At 36.2% G+C, this 21,532-nt stretch overlaps 1 protein-coding gene across 1 annotated transcript in view; it reads left to right on the plus strand.

The window, feature by feature from the left end:
- Positions 1-21,532, plus strand: part of LOC150108407 (reelin-like) — a 920,570-nt gene that overhangs the window by 210,724 nt on the left and 688,314 nt on the right. Inside the window, exon 12 of the mRNA XM_090390755.1 lies at positions 11,800-12,008. Coding sequence (XP_090246881.1) covers positions 11,800-12,008 — 209 coding nt within the window. The remainder of the gene's footprint in view (positions 1-11,799; positions 12,009-21,532) is intronic.

The following is a 21,532-nucleotide window of genomic DNA, read 5'->3' on the forward strand; positions in this document are numbered from 1 at the left end:
TTTTTAGTGAAGATGGTAAATTAAATATGGAAATAGGCAACAGAATCAACAAGGTAGGAAGGCAACTGAATAAATCTATATGGAATAAAAGAGAAGTTGGCCAAAACACTAAATTAGCTGTATACAAGACAGTGTTTAAAACAATTTTAACTTATGGATCTGAGAGCTGAGTTAGAATTAAAACACTTGACCAAAGACTAGAGACCTCAGATATGAGTACTGAGAAAGATTATAGGCATGAACAGATGGCATTAATGGCAATATCATATTAAAAATGAGGATATTAGGAAAGAACTTTATATTGTCAGCATCCAGGAATGCATTAGCAGAGCTAATCTCAGTTGGTATAGTCACTTAAGCAGAATGGGAGAGGAAAGATTATCAAAACAAGTGTTTTTCTGCCAGGTTGGCAGGAAAAAGACCAAGATATAGGCGGGCTGATACAGTAAAAAGTACCTAAAAGACAGAAATATAAGACCTGATAATATTGATGTCTTGACAGGTAACAGACTGATTTGGAGGAAAATGATAGATGGAAAGTTAGTAATGATGTAAATTTTTCATGTATTACTATCATATCCTGCAGCCCTTAAGGGTATATATCAGGAATTTGATGATGATATATATATCATCATCAAATTCCTGCCATGTACCCACAAGGGGTGTACAGGATATGACAGTACTACATGAAAAAATTACATCATTACTAACTTCCTATCTACAGGTAACAGACTGATTTGGAGGAAAATGATAGATGGAAAGTTAGTAATGATGTAAATTTTTCATGTATTACTATCATATCCTGCAGCCCTTAAGGGTATATATCAGGAATTTGATGATGATATATATATCATCATCAAATTCCTGCCATGTACCCACAAGGGGTGTACAGGATATGACAGTACTACATGAAAAAATTACATCATTACTAACTTCCTATCTACAATTTTCCTCCAAATCAGTCTGTTACCTGTCAAGACACCAATATTATTAGATCTTATATTTCTATCGTCTAAGGCACTTTGTACCGTATCAATCCACCTATATCTTGGTCTTGCTCTGGGTTGTTTTCCTGCCAACCTGGCAGAGAAAACTTGTTTTACTAATCTTTCCTCTACCATTCTATTTAAGTGACCATACCACCTGAGATTAGCTCTGCTAATGCATTCCTGGATGCTAGCAATGTCAAGTTCTTTCCTAATATCCTCATTTTTAATATGATATTGCCATTGACGCCATCTGTTCACGCCTCTAATATTTCTCAGGACTCTCATATCTGTGGTCTCTAGTCTTTGGTCAAGTGTTTTACTTCTGACCCAGCTCTCAGATCCATAAGTTGAAACTAGTTTGAACACTGTCTTGTATATAGCTAATTTAGTGTTCTGACTAATTTCTCTCTTATTCCATATGAATTTATTCAATTGACTTCCCACCATACCAGCTTTGCTGATTATGTTGTCTATTTCTATATTTAATTTACCATCTTCAGTAAAAATCGTGCCTAAGTAGCTGAAATGTTTTACTTGTTCCACAGGTTCTCCATTCACAACACAGTTGATGTTTTCAATGATTCTGCCTATTTTCATTGTCTTTGTCTTTTTATTGCTGACCTTCATACCATATCTATTACAACAGCTTTTCAATTTAGTCAGAGAATCTTGCAGACTTGTAGCAGATTTATTTAGAAGTATAACATCATTCGCATAAAGCAAAGAGCTGACATTAACATCTCCAATTTTGATATCACATTTAATACCACTTTCCTTCATAATGTGACCCATATAGATAATGAATAACAGAGGGGATAATGTGCATCCTTGTCTCACACCAGATTTAACATTAAACCATCTTCCTGTACTTCCTTCAATTCTAACTGCTGACTTAGAACTCAAATAAAGATTAAGTATTGCTTGATATAATGCCCCATTGACACCATATAACTGTAGCATATTGAATAGCTTCTCTCTTGGCACCCTGTCATATGCCTTTTCCAAATCGACAAAACTTAAATACAGATCTTTGTTATATTCTCATGCATTCTCAACTATTTGTTGTAAAGTGAAGATCTGATCCTGACAGCCTCTATTTGGCCTGAATCCAGCTTGTTCTTCACCAAGCTTTTCTTCCACAATTCTTCTCAACCGTTTCTCAAGTATACTTGCATAGATCTTGCCAGGAACACTTGGTAGGGAAATACCTCTGTAATTCTCACATTCAGTTTTATTTCCCTTTTTATATATGGGTACTATGAGAGCTCTACTCCAATCATCGGGAATTCGTCCCTCTGTTCAGGCTTTCTGAACTATGCAGTGCAGCCACTATAAGACTTTTATACCACCATACATCAGCATTTCTGGTCGAATATCATCTACTCCTGCAGCCTTTCCACATTTCAAGCCTTTGATGGCTTTTTCTACTTCAAGTATGGATATGTATTCCTGACTGCATGCCTGGTCAGTGTTTTTTATCACTGTGCTGTCATCACTGCTTGTTTCATTTAGCAGTTTTTCAAAGTAATTACTCCATACTTCAAGGATATCTTTTTCTCCTGTTTTCATGTCACCTTTATCATCTCTAACTCCTTTTACAGCACTCTTTCCTCTATTCCTAAGTTTCTTCAACAACCTCCAGAATATTTTCTTGCCAAAGTCCTCCCATGACTTTTGTTTAGCTAGTTTTACGCACTGTTTAGCTTTCTTTCATTTGTCTCTGTATTCTGTAAGAGTAAAAGCTGACTTATTTGCCAGGAACTTTTGATATGCTTTCTTCTTTTCCCTCACTGCCTCTTTAACTGATTTTTTTATCCTTGCACACAACCTCACCACATGCCTCTCTGGAAGAATCAATCAATGTTTTCTTCAGAGTTTGCCACTGAATCTCCAATTTTTGATTCCTATTCTCAAACTCTTTCATTTTCTTTTCAATAATCTTTCTGTATTTTAGTCTACAGTTCACATCTGAGAGCTGCTCAACTTTTATTCGCTTTAAAACTTTCTTACATGTTATTCTTTTCAATATGAAATTCAATTTTATCCTGCTCAAGACTAAATAGTGATCACTTCCAATTTCAAATCCTCTGTACACTCTGGTGTCCTGCACCAGGGAGAAAACATCACTATTAACAATAACATAGTCAATGAGACTTTTCTTATTCCTAGCCTCTTCTCTCCATGTGAATTTGTGCACATTTTTATGTTGGAACATGGTGTTAATAATAACCAGTCCATGTCCTGAGCAGAAATCCAACAGATATTTGCCATTATTATTAGCTTTGCTGTTTTCTCCAAATTTTCCCAAAATATTTTTGTATCTCTCACAATCATTTCCTACTCTGCTATTTAGATCCCCAACAAGGACCAACTTTTCCTTTTCATTGTGTCAGTTGCTTTTTCTAAAGCGTCAAAAAATTTCTACAACTGACCTCAACTATACCAGTGCTATCTACTGCTGACCTCTACCACTGGTATTTCCACAGACAATCACAAACACCCATGCCCTCAGCGGGATTCAAACCCACAACCTTTTCGCTGGAGAGCGGATACTCTAACCACTCGGCCAGTTTCGCTGGCCTAGTGTCTGGCATATGTATATATATTACAATTGTGATACTAAACTGATTGTCTGTAGTTATTGATGCTGCATTTTTTTAATAAGATAATCATTAATTTATGCATTTGCTACAGAATTATGTAGTTAAAATATCATTGATATTTTAACTACTAAAATATGAAATTGTGAACTTTATGTTCACAATTTTATGTGCATTTTATTTTATGTTTTATTCTGATATATTATCTACTTCAGAACTTTTATTATTCTTTGCTGATTTGAGGACATTCTATAATTATCCAAGTACAATTGGCAGTTCAGTACAAGAAAACCTCGCTTAACGCGATTAATTAATCCATCAATTAATGTGCTCTATCTCAAATCGCGTTAAGTGAATACAATAAACAATATGAATAATTTTAATTCGTCCATCAGTTAGCAAAAAAAAATTATAAGCTATATCAGAGGATAAAATCATCAAAGTTAATAAAAATAAATTGCTTAAATTTTTATTTAATGTCTGAATATTTGATTGAGTTACTTTTTACAAAAGAATTAAGTAAAGATGTTTGAAAGTACTTAACTTTTTCATCTTGTCATGCAATTTGCGATAGCTGGCGATCGCTTTATCGAGATTTCGGTGGACTTCAAAGCTTCGTTCCATTTCAGGATCAGTATCAAACAAAATTTCCTTAGCATGCTCAGTGTGATTGAAAACCAGCACAAATTCTTTTGCAGTTAGCTTCTTAGTCATAACATTCTCTTTTTTGTTCACACTCCTTATCTTCTTCTTCGTCATATGCACACATTTCTTCTATTTGAAGGAGATCATTCTAGCTTAAGGAAATCATCCAGTTGTGCTGATTTCTTCCATAACGTTAGATATTGGATTTTGTTCATGACAAACTAATATAGGCTTGAGTTTAAAGTCACTTTATGCATTGCCTTCGAATAAAAGCATAAGACGACCTTAACCACAACCGTAACCATAACCTTTTTTAACTTTTGCATATCAGTGTTCCCCTCATTATTGTCATAAACTGTTGGGATTTTCTTACAGTTTTAGCAATGTGACCCCTCATCTTCAATACTCTGTGTATCACCATTCCCAGATCTCTCATCTCCTATACCTTCAAAATTTCTCCGTTAATTGTATACTCTGCATCCCAACCTTGCCTATCAAATCTCAAGACCTTTCACTTTGCAACATTAAACTGATAGCTCCAATCATTTGCCCACTCACATAGTCTATTCAGATCCTCTTGCAAGGCTACAATGTCTGCTCTACTTCTCATAGCCCTTCCCAGCTTTGCATGACCAGTGAACAGCTGCACATCTCCAGTTAAGCTGGTCCCAATGTCATTAACATACAAGTTAAACAATAATTGTCCCAAAAAAGATCCATGTGGCACTCCTCTAGTGACCTCCTCTTTTGGGATACCAGTCCTCCATATACAACCTGTTGTTATCTCTGACAGCCAATCAGTCGAAAAGCCATGACAATTCCTTTAGTGAATCTATGAGAAAAGCATCACTAGTTAACTGAACTGCACTATTTTGGACATCATTAAGGACTTATTTAAGTTAAGGGATATTACATCCCATATTGTTTCTTAGCCGAATAAGAAACTCAAAGAGTTTCATGCCGAATATAGAAACTATATAAAGTTCGGTGATTCCAAGCGTAAGCAAATACCTGGATAGTGCAGCAACTGACCCTTTAGGTAGTGCAAGCTGAGGCAACTCATAGCAAGGATGGAGCAAGCTCTGATCACTATTCTTGATATTTACCCATAATGTGAACTTAGCTCCTAGGAGCTGTATTACTGTTCTACATTATAAGAGAAGGTCACTACCCAGACCAGTTTCAACCTCTTCATATAATTAGTAATTTATTAGGACACCTTCTTTTTGCAATTCTCATAGAAGGGATGTAAGTTCTGTTCGCTACAAACTTGGTATTATTAACTAGGTCTACCTACTCACTGATGAGACCTCAATAAAGGTTGAAACCGGTCTGGGTAGTGACCTTCTCTCATAATGTAGAACAGTAATATAGCTCCTAGGAGCTAAGTTCACATTATGAGTAAATATCAAGAATAGTGATCAGAACTTGCTCCACCCTTGCTATGAGTTGCCTCAGCTTGCACTACCTAAAGGGTCAGTTGCTGCACTATCCGGATATTTGCTTACGCTTGGAATCGCCGAACTTTATATAGTTTTCTAAAAAGAAAAGATTTGTAGATATCCTTTGTGACACAAGACAGTCCTAAAATAGTTTAAAATGAATCACATTACCCAAAATAACCTGGCTGCACAAAATATAACTAAAAGGAGACTTCTGCTCCTTACATGATAGATAATACAACTAATGTGTTTTTCTAGAATTTTCTAGAAAAACACTAAAGTTTTATTTATTTCGTATCCAAACACAAGTGGTACAACATTATTTACAACAGATTAGGATACATTACAAATGAGAACAGCTTAAATTTGGTAGGTGAATTATACAGGGAATAATAAGTAAAATATTAAGAAAAATAAACTATACATAAGTTATATACAATAAATATGGTCAGATGTTCCTCCAGTATGCTGCACAATCCACTGCTCTTTCTGTGCAGGATATAAGGTCCTCTTTTGTGCAAGGTGCTTGAAGAAGGAGACAAGAAAGAAGGTGTTCCATGAACTGGGTTGTCCCATACTCACAACTATCTGGTCCAGTGAGGTATCCCCATTTGATGAGGTTTAGTTTGTAGCATTCTGTCGTTCGAAGTCTGTTGAGGCTTTTCCAAGTATTCCAGTCCACCAGTATTACTCTCGGAGTATAGAGAAAGTCATTGTTGAAGTCTTGTCTCTGCAGGGTTTTTAGGTCTTTCAACAGTTTCTAGGAAGCTATGTCAGGATCTTAGTCTTTGGGATACTGTGGTCTGGCCAAATAGTGGTTGGCGCTCATCATTCATTTGTCTGCTTCTTTCGTTAGCTGAAAATGCAGATCTTCGAATTGAAGGGGGTGCAATACCAACACTAAAGTATAAATATTTTAAATAAAATATGAATTAGAATAATAAGTAGTATCAGTATATTAAATAGAAAGAAAGAAAGTCAAAAGGTAGTTAAAGCAAACAACGTTAATACATATTTGTGTTTACACTCAGGCTCTGGCCAAGGCAGCCAACTCACAGTATGCACATCCCAATATGGTGTTTTTTGCTCAGTATAAAAAGAGTGATGTATAGACTTATCATTGCGAGTGCACTGTTATGACATTCATTGCAAGTTCTTTTTTGTTTTAATAAATTTTTTTATTCACTTCTATACTGGCCATGACGTGTTTATGACCACCATGACTGCTTCAGCACTAGCGTATGCTTCTCATCTGTATTTGAAGCATACTATAGTGTTGAATTATCCATTTTATCATCAACATCATCAGACCTCCATGTAGTTAAGAGAGTCACCGTGACAAGTCCCACTCTCACATGCACAGCTCATCATACCTCAACTTAAATGAAGTCACTGTCCCTTCAGTCACCACACTCTCAGGCAATGCATTCCAATCATCCACCAATTTCCATGTAAAAAATCCACTCCTTGTTTACCATTGCTTACACCCACCTTATACAGCTTCCAGGGATGGCCTCTCATTCTTTCCCTATCTCCAGATATTCTATGAAAAATCTCATCCACATTAATCTGGTGATTACCCCCTTACCAACTTATGTGTCGGTTATGTCTCCTCTCTTACTTCTATTCACTATGCTATGTAATTTGAATTATCTTAATCTGTCCTCATATTCCACATTTCCAGAGACCAGAAAATTAAGAACCAGTGGTTCTTAACCGGTGTTCCCCAGAACACTTGTGTTCCGCGAACTGGTTACAAGTGTTCTGCCGGTGAAAGATGTCGCATGACACAGTTCTGAGTGTAATTGGCTACTCTGATCCTAACTCAAGACTGCTATGTACGTTGATTTCTAAACCAACAAAATATCGTTTATAGGTTAGGTGTTTGCATGATATATTATATCTATGCACTTTTTTTTGCACAGAGGATCCCTACTTTGAAAAACATTACCAGCAATATTAAAAACCTGTACTAGACCAAGTTGTAAATATGGTGAATTACATCAAGTCAAGACCTTTAAAAGCATGCCTTTTTTAAAAACTTTGCATATCTATGGAAGTCAAGTATGAATTTTTATTTTGCACACTGAAATAAGATGGTTATCCAGGGGTAAAGTGCTATTCTCAATTTTAGAACTTAAGAAAGAATTATTGGCCTTTTTTTTAAAATGAAGGTACAGATGCTTTTGTAAAATGTCTTAAAAATGGTATTTCGTGTGCTAAAAATGGCATATTTAGCCAATATTTTTAATTACTTAAATAGCATTAATACATTGAATTAATACATTGAAAATGTCAACTGTGTTGTGAATGGAGAACCTGTGGAACAAGTAAAACATTTCAGCTACTTAGGCACGATTTTTAGTGAAGATGGTAAATTAAATATAGAAATAGACAACAGAATCAGCAAAGCTAGTATGGTGGGAAGTCAATTGAATAAATTCATATGGAATAAGAGAGAAATTAGTCGGAACACTAAATTAGCTGTATACAAGACATTGTTCAAACCAGTTTTAACTTATGGATCTGAGAGCTGGGTCAGAAGTAAAACACTTGACCAAAGACTAGAGACCGCAGATATGAGAGTCCTGAGAAAGATTAGAGGCATGAACAGATGACATCAATGGCAATATCATATTAAAAATGAGGATATTAGGAAAGAACTTAACATTGTCAGCATCCAGGAATGCGTTAGCAGAGCTAATCTCAGGTGGTATGGTCATTTAAACAGAATGGGCAAAGAAAGATTAGCAAAACAAGTGTTCTCTGCCAAGTTGGCAGCAAAACGACCCAGAGGGAGACCAAGATATAGGTGGATTGATAGGGTACAAAGTGCTTTAGACAATAGAAATATAAGATCTGATAATGTTGGAGTCTTGACAAGTAACAGACTGATTTGGAGGAAAATTGTAGATAGGAAGTTAGTAATGATGTAATTTTTTTCATGTAGTACTATCATATCCTGTACACCCCTTGAGGGTACATGGCAGGAATTTGATGATGATGATGATGATGCATTAATACAAGCATCCAAGGTAAAATTAAAATATTTTCACGTGTACTGACAAATTGTCAGCTTTTCAGAAAAAAAGTATCTCTTTGGAAAACTGCATATTAGAAAAAAAAAAAAAAAAAATACCAGTAGGTATGTTTCCTTCACTCCATAATAAAAATGTCGAGGGAATTATTTCCATTATAACAGACCAATTAACAATATTGGAAGGAATGATTTCAAGTTACTTTCCTTCCTTAAATACACACAATTATGACTTGATACGAAATCCATTCGGCACAGTTATTACATCAAGTTGTGAATTTTCGTTACAAGAAGAAGAAGAATTAGTTATCTTGTAAACGGATCATACTCTAAAAATGAAATTCTCTGAAATAGCTCTTGAGGAAATTTGGATTTTTGTCCAAGCCAAATACCCAGCTCTCTCCACAAGGGCACTGAAAATTTTGTTACTGTTTTCAACATCATATTTGTGTGAGCGCAGTTTTTTCAATATTGACCAAGATAAAAATTAAAAAGCCTGAAAGACTTCCTAATATAGACAAAGAGATGAGGGTAGCTATATTACATGTTAGACCTGATATTGGTGAAATATACAAAAGCCGACAAGTTCAAGTATCGCATTAAAATGAGTTCCATTTTTATAAAAGAAAAATCCATGCATATTTTAATTGTTAGTTTTATGACCCTAAAGCTTTTGTTGTGTCCCACATTTTACTTATAATTAAAAGTGTTCCATGACTTTGAAAAGGTAAGAACCACCTGCCTTATACAATGGAATCAAGATCCTTACTTCTACACATCAATGTTCTCCACATCGTTCCGATCATCCACTGTGTTGTCCTCATGATTTTAACAATGTTAAAACATTTCAACATTAAAATATCCATGAAATTTCAAGTCCCTATCCACCATCATCCCCAGATCTTTCATCTCCATCTCCTCTAAAATATCCCCACCAATCCTATACTCTGCATCCTATCTTTGCTTCCCAAATTTTAAAACAATCCACTTTGCAACATTAAACCGACATCCCCCCCCTTCATATCCTTTTCACAGTTAATTTATCACCTTCAAATCCTGGGGACCAAATCTGAGAACAATAGGCTAAGTGTGGTCTGATCAGAGTCATACAACAGAATGATAACTCTTTTATCTCTGCAGGTCAGTGTCCTTCTCATTATTGCAGCCATCCTCTACATTACCTTCACCACCTTTGCAATATGTCCCCAAAATTTCAGGTTTCTATCAATCATCAACCCCAGATCTCTTGTCTCCCATACTTCCTCCAGTATAGCTCCTCCAATAAAGTATGCAGTGTCCATCAATGTGTCTGAAACCTCAAGACCTTACATTTGGCTGCATTAAACCGATACTCCCATTCATTTGCCCATCTGTCTAGCTTATTCAAATCCTCTTGCAAGGCTACCACATCTGCACTATTACTAATAACCCTTCCCTGCTTCACATCATCTGCAAACAACTGAATATCACCCTGCAATCCACTGACAATGTCATTGATATAAAGGTTAAACAATATAGGTCCTAGTACTGAGCCCTGTGGGACCCCATTTGTAACCCTCTGCCTCCTTGAAACTGCCCCACCATACACAACTCTCTGATACCTATCGGACAGCCAATCCTGAATCCAGTTGACCAACCTGACATCCAGACCCATGTGCTGCAACTTAAATATCAGCTTATTATGTGGCACCTTGTCAAATGCCTTCGCTAAGTCCAAGAAAATGGCAGTATATGCCTTTCCCTCATCTACTGCTCTTGTAACTTTATTATAAAATCCTAGCATATTACTAAAACAAGAGTGCCCCCTTTACAAATCCATGTTGACTCTCACAGATAATTTTATCCTCATCTGCCCAATGCTGTATACAGTCCCTCACTAATTTCTCCAAGAACTCAACAACTACTGATGACACACAAACTGGCCTATAATTAGACACTTCCAGTCTGCTACTGCCCTTATGCGATGGCATATCTTACCTTCCTTCCATTCCCCAGGCACCTTTCCTATAGCCAGACTTTCATTGAAAAGCCAGATCAAAGGAACTGTCAGTTCTTTAGCACATTTTCTCAAAACTCGTATATTAGCTAAAAGAACTATAACAGAAATTTACAATGATTGAAGTTCTGTCTAGCTATGCCAGCACATATAACTGAAGAAGCTATTTTTCAAGTCATTGATTATTTCATTGTAGAATAGTATTTGACTGGAGTCAGCTTGGAATAAATACAGATGATGTCACTACCAGGATCAGTTCTAAGAAAGGAGTTGTTGTTCATATCCAAACTGTTGCATCAGACATCAAATCACGACACTGTTGTATGTGCAAGGAAGTGCCTGTCTCTTGGTATATAAATACAAATTCAAAGAAAGTTCTTGGTGAAACTATTAAAATGATAAATTTCATGAACAGTGAACTACTGAATCCTTTGATTTTTTTCTCTGATTTGTGAAGAAATGAGCTGTGATTATCATTTACTATTTCGCACTGTTGTGAAATAGTGTGAAATATAATAGTGTGATGCCTGTTGGCTTTCTTGTTTGAGCTGGAAGAAAACTTAAAAGTTTCTTCTGATTTTCCATATTATCTCCCTATAATGGGGGTATGCTGATGAGGTCATGCCTCAAGGTATGCAAGAAATACTGGTTGAAGCTGAAATATTCAGTCCTAAAAAAAATGAAACCTGACCTGCTTAATATTACTTTTGATAGAATTCATTTAGCTCAAAGGATGCTTAAAAATTATCAACAGTCAGTGCCTTCAAATACTCAGTACAGTTACCTGGCACCATACAGCTCATAGGGATACAGGAGTATTTACTGTAGTTAATAATTTGCTATGAATTTTTATTTGGGACTTTTCAGTAGTTTATTATAGTAGATGAGTTTATTATAATGAGATTTGCAATAGGGAATGCCTGTTCTGAAACATGCTATAAAGAGTTAATTATTGTTTACTATATTCATTTTTCTTAAACCGATGTTCTACTGGTTAGCTACTTGAAGTAAATTCATATAATAATTGTAATATTCAATACCTGTTTTTCAAAGCAACGTTACAAAATGTATTTTTAAATTATTTTCATAGGGTCCATCTCTGATTTCCTTAGCTGTTCCTTCAAAAGCTCAGGTATCTAATGCACGATTCTGTTGGTACCAATCTAAAAGTAAGGGTAAAGATAAAGATGTTTGGGCCCTTGATCATTTGCTTTTACTTCCATGGATTCCTTCTAATATTAATTATGTTCTGCAGTTCAAAGCTAACTTACAGTGTGGAATGAATTATACTGATAATAGGTAGGAACATATAAAAAAATTTATTTATTTATGTTAGTTCAGTTTCTTATTGATTATATTGAACAAAGTCATGTAATATGTACATAGTATGTGACCTGAATAGTTCTCCATATATTAAATAAATTCAGAAAATAAATGTGAGAGATAGGCATAGTAGAGAATACTGCTATAACAAAACTACATCCAAAGAAAGTTGCATTAAATTTGATATCAGATTTGGAGATATCATAATCAGCTCTTTGCTTTATGTAGGCAAAGTTATATTCATAAACAAATCCAGATACAATAAAAAAATAACAAGAAAATCAACAATAAAAAGACCAAAACTATAAAAATAGGCAAGAACATGTAGACTTGTAACTGCATTTTCAATGGAGAACAGAGCCTGATAAATACTGGATATCACATGTGTAAAAGAAAAACTTGGAAATGATAACAAAACAGGAGTGTGTAATCATTCATCCTGAACACATTAAACTTCTTCCTTTATGTGTTTATCCCGCTTCCCATGCAGGGTCCGCATGTGACTTCCAATGCGACTTTTGTTAATACAATGCCCAACCGGCCTGCTGGTGGGGGGGGATGTATTTTTGACTGTAGCAGTGTGTGTTAATGGGGCCAGTTTGCCTGCTTGCAGGGTGAAAAACCCCAGATAAACTGGTGGGGGGAACCCTGCTGTCCACGCCCAAAACCGACTAACTTGGCTATGGCTGAAAAAGATCCTTAAGCTCTTTAATCTTTTTTTTAATCATCTGTGTCTGTATAAAAAAGTTTTTTATTTTGTGATTTAATTTTTAATTTTCTATATATTTTATTTAGTAATATTTTAATTTTATTTTTATTTATTTTAATTAATTTTTTTTTTCACTAGAAGTCAGGCTAGGGTAAACACCTAACAAAGCCTTTAGATTTATCATACTTTTATGTAGTGTCATGTAGCTTGTGCCCTGTGCATATTATGTATTCCTGATGATAGCCTCAATACAGAGGTCGAAACATTGTGTATTATTTTCTTAATTATAATAAAGTAATTACTTCAACTTTTTTGTCTCCATAAGTTCTTCACTATGAATGCTGCCCTTTTTGACTACTTATCATTAGCAGTTGATTTCATACAAACTAAAATACAAACTACAAAACAAATACCAAAAAAAACAGCAACTGAAGGAGTGAAAGCATGCAAGGATGTAGAAGTGAAAAGTTATGGAAAAAGTTACAAAACACGGAAATGAAACGAAAGCTAGAGAAACTGAGGGAGTGAAAGAACGTATGACTGATGAATGGAAGTAAGGTGCAGCAGAACGAGAGGTAGTGAGATTACAGGAGTGACAGAGAGTGAAATTGTCGGAATGCAAAATTTAATGAAACAGTTATTGAAAATGAAAAATGAAATTAGGAATATGTGGAGTGATATTAGACTACTAATGAAAGTGGGCAAGAGAACAGAATTAAAGATAAAAGAGATGACGAGTGATTCCAGAATAACAGTATATGGAGACTTCATAATTAGAGGACTAGTTACTGATAGAATCCATAAGGTCTGCTATCCAGGTGGGAGAATGAATAGGATAATTAAGGGGTTGGACATGAAGAAAAAATGAGCAAGAGAAAGATAGTTGTGATTGTGGGGATGTATGATCTAAGTGGACATAAGAATAATGTGAGGAGAAATATCAGGAGACTTTTGAGAAGAATGAAAGATAACAGTATAGGATTACAGGTTTTCAGTGTGTTGCTGAGATATGACGATGAGTTGCAACAGAGAGCCAAAATCATGAATGGTGTACTAGTGGAGCTGTGTGAGGAGAAGGGAGTGCAGTTTGTGGATGTATTGTTTGAGTTTAAGGGAAGAATGAAATTGTACAGCTGTGATGGGTTGCATTTAAATGGCTTTGGAGTGAGTGTACTGGAGAAAATGTTGTTGGACGGAAGTACAGTGTGATGCATGCAAGAGATTAGAAGAAAGAGATGAAGAGAAAAATTAGGATAGTGGTACTGAAGAGACAGAAGTGTTTAGCAGTGGAAACAGTAGTAGTGTGAGAGATGAAGAGAGAATGGGAATGCAAGAGGAACAGGGAAACGGTAGGAGCTTGGGTGGACAGGGAGACATGGCATTGAGTATGCGTATAGAGATGGAGTATAATGCAGTGTGGGTGGGGCAGTTAAGGCTGAGCAGATATATGTGGTAAGTGGTGATAAAGGTGATAGGGTAAGGACAGGTGTGGTGGGGAAATCACAACCAACCAGTGGCGTGGGTAGGACTGGTTATAGACCTAAAAATGAACTGCTGTGTTTGTTTATAAATGCCAGAATTATCAGAAATAAGGGGGATAAAATGGTTTCAGTGATTGAGTTTATTTCCCCCAAATCATTGGAATAAGTAAAACATGGTTGAATGAAGCTCATATTGTAATGGGAATAGAAATGGAAGGATACAGTATTTTTCCTGTGGGTATAGAAAGGACAAGAAGGGAGGAGGGAGTACAGTTGATGATAACAGGGGGAATTATGTCCACATAAGGCAGATATGAAAGAGGGAAATAGTGGCAATAGTCATGAGGCAGTGTGGTGTAAAGTGGAGATTGACAAGAAGACGTATTTAGTTGGATGTTGCTATAGGCCAGGGAATGTGGAGATGAAGAAATGTATAAACAACTTGGATTAGTGAACAAAGGAAGGGTGATTATTATAGGTGATTTTAATTATGGCAGTAAAGATTGCAATGAAGGGATAGCATATGGGAATAAGGAAAATTAATTTCTCAAGTTCTTGAGAGATAACTATCTCAGGCAGCACATAAAAGAGGGCACATGAGGATCGAGAGTTCAAGATCTGATCATTTCATCAGAGGAAGTAATTGTGAAAGTATTATGTGACACATCCAGGAAGTCCAAAGATTCATCGAGGGAGAGTGTGGCAACATCATCAAAGGATTGATCCCTCCAACTACTAACCGTGCTCGACTTGCTTAATTTTTTTTGTATGAGCCATTAGTAGCAGAAGCTCTACCAATCGACCGACCTTTGCTGGCATATGTAGACTTTTGTGATAAAAGGATATATGTTTAATTATAAGGCTGGTGATTATAACCAGCTTAGGAAACAGCTTGGAGTTATAACATGGAACGAGGAGTTGAGAAGTAAGGAAATAAATACTGCATGGGAACTAACAATGAAATACATAATAGCATCAATGTAAGAATATATTCCAAAGGTCAAAGCTGAATAAGGTAGTTGTAAAATGGATGAATGTGGAGCTTAAGCATGAAATCTGGAAAAAGAAAATACTTTGGAGGAAGTACTAGATGAATGGTAATAATCAGTTACATGAAGAGTATAAAGAACAAGTCAGGAGAGTGACTCAGTTAGTAAGGAAAATACATATACAGTGGTGTACTTAGATTTTGCAAAGGCTTTTGATAGACTGCCACACAACAAGCTCTTAAAAAATTCAAACGACAGACGAGATTGGATAACAGACTTCTGAGTTGGATTAGTGACTGACTGTCAGATAGGTATCAGAAATGTGTATATGGGGGGGAGTGTATCTAGTGGTGTGCCGCAAGGGTTAGTTTTTGGACCACTGTTCAATTTGTATGTTAATGATAATAAATTTAGTTTAATCCTTTATTGGTCCACCTTTACCATGAGTTGCCTCAGTCCTGAAGATGCTTCAGGTGCAAACTTTGTTTGCTTACGCTTGGATAAAGAATTAAACTAAATTTGTTATAGTCTAACCAAGTGGAAAAAACTTCCAACATCTTCTCTAAATCCAGAGTGATATTGGGATGGATTTAATTAGTGATGCGTAGCTGTTTGTAGATGATGCAAAATAGGGGAGAGCAATGCAGAGTCAAGCAGATGTTATGGACTTACAAAAGGACTTGAATAGATTTCATGAATGTGCAGGTAAGTGGAACTGTCAACTCAGTGTTGCAAGGTGTAAGGTTTGAGATTCGATAAGCAAAAATGGGATGTAGAGTATACACTTGGTGGGGAAACTTTAAAAGAGGTAGAGGAAACGAGAGATCTGGAAGTGGTGGCAGTAGACAAGGACCTGAAATTTAGGGGCCACATTGCATGAGTTGTGAAGACGTCACATCAGATAATGGCAATGATGCAGAAATAGAGAAGGTATGATGCCATTGTATAAGGCCTTGATCAGGTCTCATATGGATTATTGTGCACAGATTTGGTTGCCAGGTTTTCATGGTGATGAGGATTATGTTAGAAAATATTCTCAAAAGTGGTCAGTAGTCTTTGGAATGTGGATTATGAGGACAGATTGAGAGAATGTAAGTTGCAGAGCCTCGTAAATAGGAGGAAGAGGGAGGGATATGATTGAGACATGTAAGCTAGTCAAGGGGGTTGTTATCAAGTTACGTGGAGGAGATTTTTCATAAAATGAGAAGGGGTGGAACACGAGGCCATCGCTAGAAACTGTATAAGTTGGGTGTGAGTAGAGGAGCGAAGAGTAGGTTCTTTGTATGGAAACTGGTTGGTGAGTGTAATGCATTGCCTGAGTGTGTTGTGAATGTAGACACATTGAATCATTTTAAAGCACTGTTGGGTGAGCATTGTGTGCAATGGTGTGTACCTCCCACTGTGAGTCTCCGACTCCATGGAGGTCAGATGTTAATAATAATAACAATTACCCAAATTGTGTATGTGACCCAAACTAATAACCCAAAAAAAAGAAAAAAATTGTCTGGTATTCTTGTTGATTGGTTAACTATTTGCGATATATCATGACCTGATGGCAAATGATTTGATTTCCCTTCTGGCTTGATCTGCAAAGTTGGAAAAGGAAATTCAGTTTCTGTTATGGATGCTAATGTTTCCTAGAAAAACATTCTCACAATTTGGGTAATTAGTTTTTATGAAATCAACTTTTGGTGATAAGTAGTCAAAAAGGGCAGCATGGTTGCCAGAATTAGGGGAGTGGTAAAGACAGCAAATGAAGACTATAAAATGAGATAAGGAAATCTTGAGCCAGTGTGATTCAAAAAGTAGGGATTACAGGTTGGATAGCTTTTAGCAAGGGACATCAGATTTTATGAAAGTGCATGCTCCTTCCTTTTCACATAATGCATACTGCAAGATGTAGTTGGGATAGGACCATTGAGGTGGGCTCTCATCGTGGGGATTGTGTTAAGAAGAGGAGATGAGGTTTTGATGCCTGTAATGTGGTGATGTATATCCCTGATGTTTCTGTTGATGCCTTGTATGTTGATGAAAGAGATGTGAAGTGTTTTTATAAGAAATTTAGTATTATTTTTTTCCTGGAGGGGTTGGTATATTTTTATTATTTTTTCTAATTTCTTTTGTCGTTTGTTTTTCATATATTTGACCTTTTCTTTTATAGGTATATAGAGCCTTCTTCCCATGCAAGCCCGTCAGTCAAGTTTGTCAGATCTATAGTTCCAAATGTTTATAGTTTCTTTTTTTCCAGAATTACGCACATGCCACTTCTATTGCTAAATTTTATCTATTAATCTTAAGAAGCAGTAGACTGAGTCAGAATCTCTCAATGTTAATGTGATCTCATCAGCATATATAATAGTCTTAATGGGAGATGACACAAGTGGGATGATTATTCCTCTAATTGCAAGGCATTACTGGACTTTCTGCAGCAATGGTTGTACAGCCAAGGTGAAGAGCAGTTAACAGAATCCTTTCTGACTCTTCTGTACACTTCAATGGGATCAAACAGGAAGCCATTAACTAACATTTTTGTTGTAGCCTTTTTTATAGATCTTGATTATGACCTGGATAATTAGCAAGCCTGGGTTGCAAGACTTTAAGATGTGTTGCAAGCATTCATGCTGCACACTGTCAAAAGCTTTATTTAGGTCTATATATAATAGTACACTATTATATGGGTCTATTATATACTTATATGGGTCACTAATGAAGAAGTATTACAAAGAGTTGAAGAAGAAAGGAATTTACTCAAAACCATAAGAAGAAAGCATAACTGGATAGGACATGTATTAAGAGGAGACAGCCTACTGAAAAGAATGATAGAAGGGAAAATTGAAGGAAAGTGACTAAGAGGAAGGAGATGACTAATGATGCTTGATGATATAATGGGCACAAGAGGATATCAGGAAATGAAGGAGGAAGAAAGAGACAGAGGAAATTGGAAGAAGAGAATCTGCTGAGTTATACCATTGGACCTGTCAAGAGACAGAACACTAATGATGATGATGATAATATTTCACTGGTTTGACTACATGAATAATATCCCTGATGAGAAATAGATTAAATTCAGTTGTTCTGGAGAAGCTATAAATTTGTGTATTTTGAAACAACTCTTTTAGATGATTTTTAATTCTAGTATTTTAATTTTCATGAGGATTTTATAATTTATGTTTGTTATATCTATAGGCTTCCAGTTGTTAATATACGATAAATTTCTTTTATTTTTAGAGATGATTACAATGTAGCTATTCACAAACTTTTCCGGGATGTATCCCTGCATTAAAATGTTATTAAGATCATAATTAGGATTGAAAGTATAAAATTACTGATACTATGTTATACTTCCATTCCCAACCTTCCTTTTTACAACTTTTGAAGGCAATTGTTGTTTCTTTTAATGTTATAAGTCTGCCCATCAGTACAGAATAATGCTCTCTGAGAGTTTTAGTAGGCCAGTTAAGTAGACTGTTTTCTCAGAGGATTTGAGAAAAGCTGCTTATAGTATATGTAGAAGGCCATCAGGATATATTTGGTGCTTGTAGGGTCTTGATTGTTAAGAATGATTTTCCTAATTTCCTCTTCTTACTCTTATTATCCTTATTCAACTTTTTTTCTCCACAGTACCTTCTTCTTTCAGATTTCATGCTTTATCCCTTCATTCATCAATTTTACTCCTACCGTATTTAACCTTTTCACCTTTGTAATATACTCAGACATTGCTGCTGTTTAATATCTCTTGATCAATGCTCAAGCAGCACTGACTCCTTTCCACTAAGCTTCTCTTTCCATGCTATAGCTCCTATGCTTTTCATAATCATCGGCCCTGTAACTCCACATATATCCCTTCTTCACAGAAGTTCTCACCAACTAAGGGCAGATTAAACACTCCATTCACAATCACATCCTCTGATGATATGATCATATATAAGGCTGTCGACCCTCGTTCCCTCCATTACATATTCTCTAGGATAGTTGTCCCTTCAGAACTCAAGAAATTTATTCTCCTTATTCCTTGATTGCATCTTTTCATTTCAGCTGGTATTGCTATAATTAAATCACCCATAATGATCATCCTGCTAAAATATTTCTTTGTGTACACCCTCCATGTTTCTCAGAGTATATCGACATGCAACTAAATATCCCATCGTGTTAAGCTCCACCTCACACTATATAGCTTCAAAAACCACTGCCAGTATTTTTCTCTCATATCTCAAACGTTGTGGACAGAATTCATTTATTTATCATCCACAGTATCCCCTTCTCTCTTTGCTATTCATATCTCACATCATACACTTCCATTTATATTTCCCATCACAATATCATGCTCATCCTCATCCAAACATGTTTCACTTATTCCAACTATTTTAAATGTTAATCTATGCAAGAGTTTCATATCCATGATTTCTGATACTCCTAGCATTCATAAATAAGCATAGTAATTCTTTCTTGGTCTATAATCTGTCCTAACTACTGTATTCCTCATCTGTGATTATTCCACAGTTGTTCTTTTTCCCCTCACTTTCCAACCCTTTACCCCATCCCAAAATTTAACTGCTTTCCATGTATCCCAGGCCATTCCATTCCTGTTCTGACCATCCTCATACACACATTCATTACTGCTTTCACAATCCACTTTCCTTTCACTTTGTCTTCCTTACCACCCTGACTCCCCTTGTTTTCCTGTACAGCATGCATTCATTCTAAATTCTCATCTCTCACATTATTCTCTTCTTTATTCAGAAACACTTTGGTCTCTCCTCTGACACTTTTACATCACTCATAACACTTACTTCTAGCAACAGTCTCTCCATTTTATTTACACCAAATCCATTTAAATGCAGCCCATCTCTTTTATTCAATTCCACTTGCCACCTTGAATTCATTCCACATATCAACAAACTGCATCCCTTTCTCCACACACAGCTCTGCCAGTTTATCATTCATAATTTTTACTCACCGTCTCAGCTTATTGTCACACTTAGCCAATACACTATTGTGTTTCACTCTCCTTAATAATCTCCTGATATCCATCTTCACATTTTCCTTATGCCAAACCAAAGAATTCATTTCTCCCATCAACGCTAATTCCCTTGCATGCTTACTTCTCATATTCAAAACATCTATTATCCCTATTCATCCTCCCTCCTGGAAAGCAGACTTTGTGTACCCTCTGATAATCACAACCTTTAATAGTAAAGTCTTGATGCAGCACTAGTCTTGAATCATCATTGCTTCTTTTTCTCCACTATCTTTCATTTTATTCTTTTGCACTCTTCTGTTGGTATCCACAAAATGTCTAATCTCATTTTGCATACACCTCATCACGTTTCTCATGTTAATTATATCATTCTTTAACTTTTGCATTCTGGAAATTGTGCTCTCTTTTGTATTGACAGTACTTCTTTTGCTCTGTAGGTCTGGCACTCTCCCATTCCACAGTCATTTCATTTTGGCCCATCAGTCATTCTCTCTTCTCTTCTATTATAGGTAGAGATGACCTTGCTGTTGCTTCTGCCTGGTAACTCCACGTCTGGGCCTGGTTCCCACTGAAGAGACCTCAATAAAGGTCGAAACTAGTCTGGGTAGTGGCCCTCCCTTTAATGCATAACATTATACATATCTGCCAGCAGATGTGTTTTGCATTATGGGAGATACTAAGATAGGAGTGATGTTAGCTTGCTCCACCTTTGCAATGAGTTGCCTGGTGTTGTACTACCTTACCCCAGTCTTGAAGATACTTTCAGGTGCAAACTTTGTTTGCTCACACTTGGATAAAGGATTAAACTAAATTTATTATACTCTTCTATTCCCACAGTTATTATTATTATTATTATTATTACCAAAGATCCCATGGAGTCAAAAACTCAAGTAGGAGGTCCTTTTATCATACATACAGCTCATCATACCTTGCTTTAAATGCACTTAAATTCTCTGCCGACACCACACTCTCAAACAAGGCATTCCAATTATTCACAACTCTGCATGAAAATAACCTGCTTCTCACCCCCCCCCCCTCACACCCTCTTTATACAGTTTCCGGAGATGACCTCTGGTTCTCCTTTGATCTCCCACTATTTTCTGTAGAACCTCTCCAGCACTGATCCTAAAACAATCCCTTAATAATTTGTAGGTCTCTATTATATCTCCACTCTTCCTCTTGTCCACCAGACTCTGCAAGTTGCATCTTCTCAATCTTTCCTCCCACTCGACATTCCAGAGGTTAAAAACTACCTTAGTCAGTTGCCTCTGCACCCTTTCCAATATCTCTTCATCCTTCTGAAAACCAGGTGACCAAATCTGGAAACAATAGTCCATGTGTGG

This window comes from Typopeltis vanoorti, chromosome 3 (assembly GCF_054136105.1).
Source record: "Typopeltis vanoorti isolate ZY-2024b chromosome 3, IOZ_Tvanoo_1.0, whole genome shotgun sequence".
Taxonomy (NCBI): domain Eukaryota; kingdom Metazoa; phylum Arthropoda; class Arachnida; order Uropygi; family Thelyphonidae; genus Typopeltis; species Typopeltis vanoorti.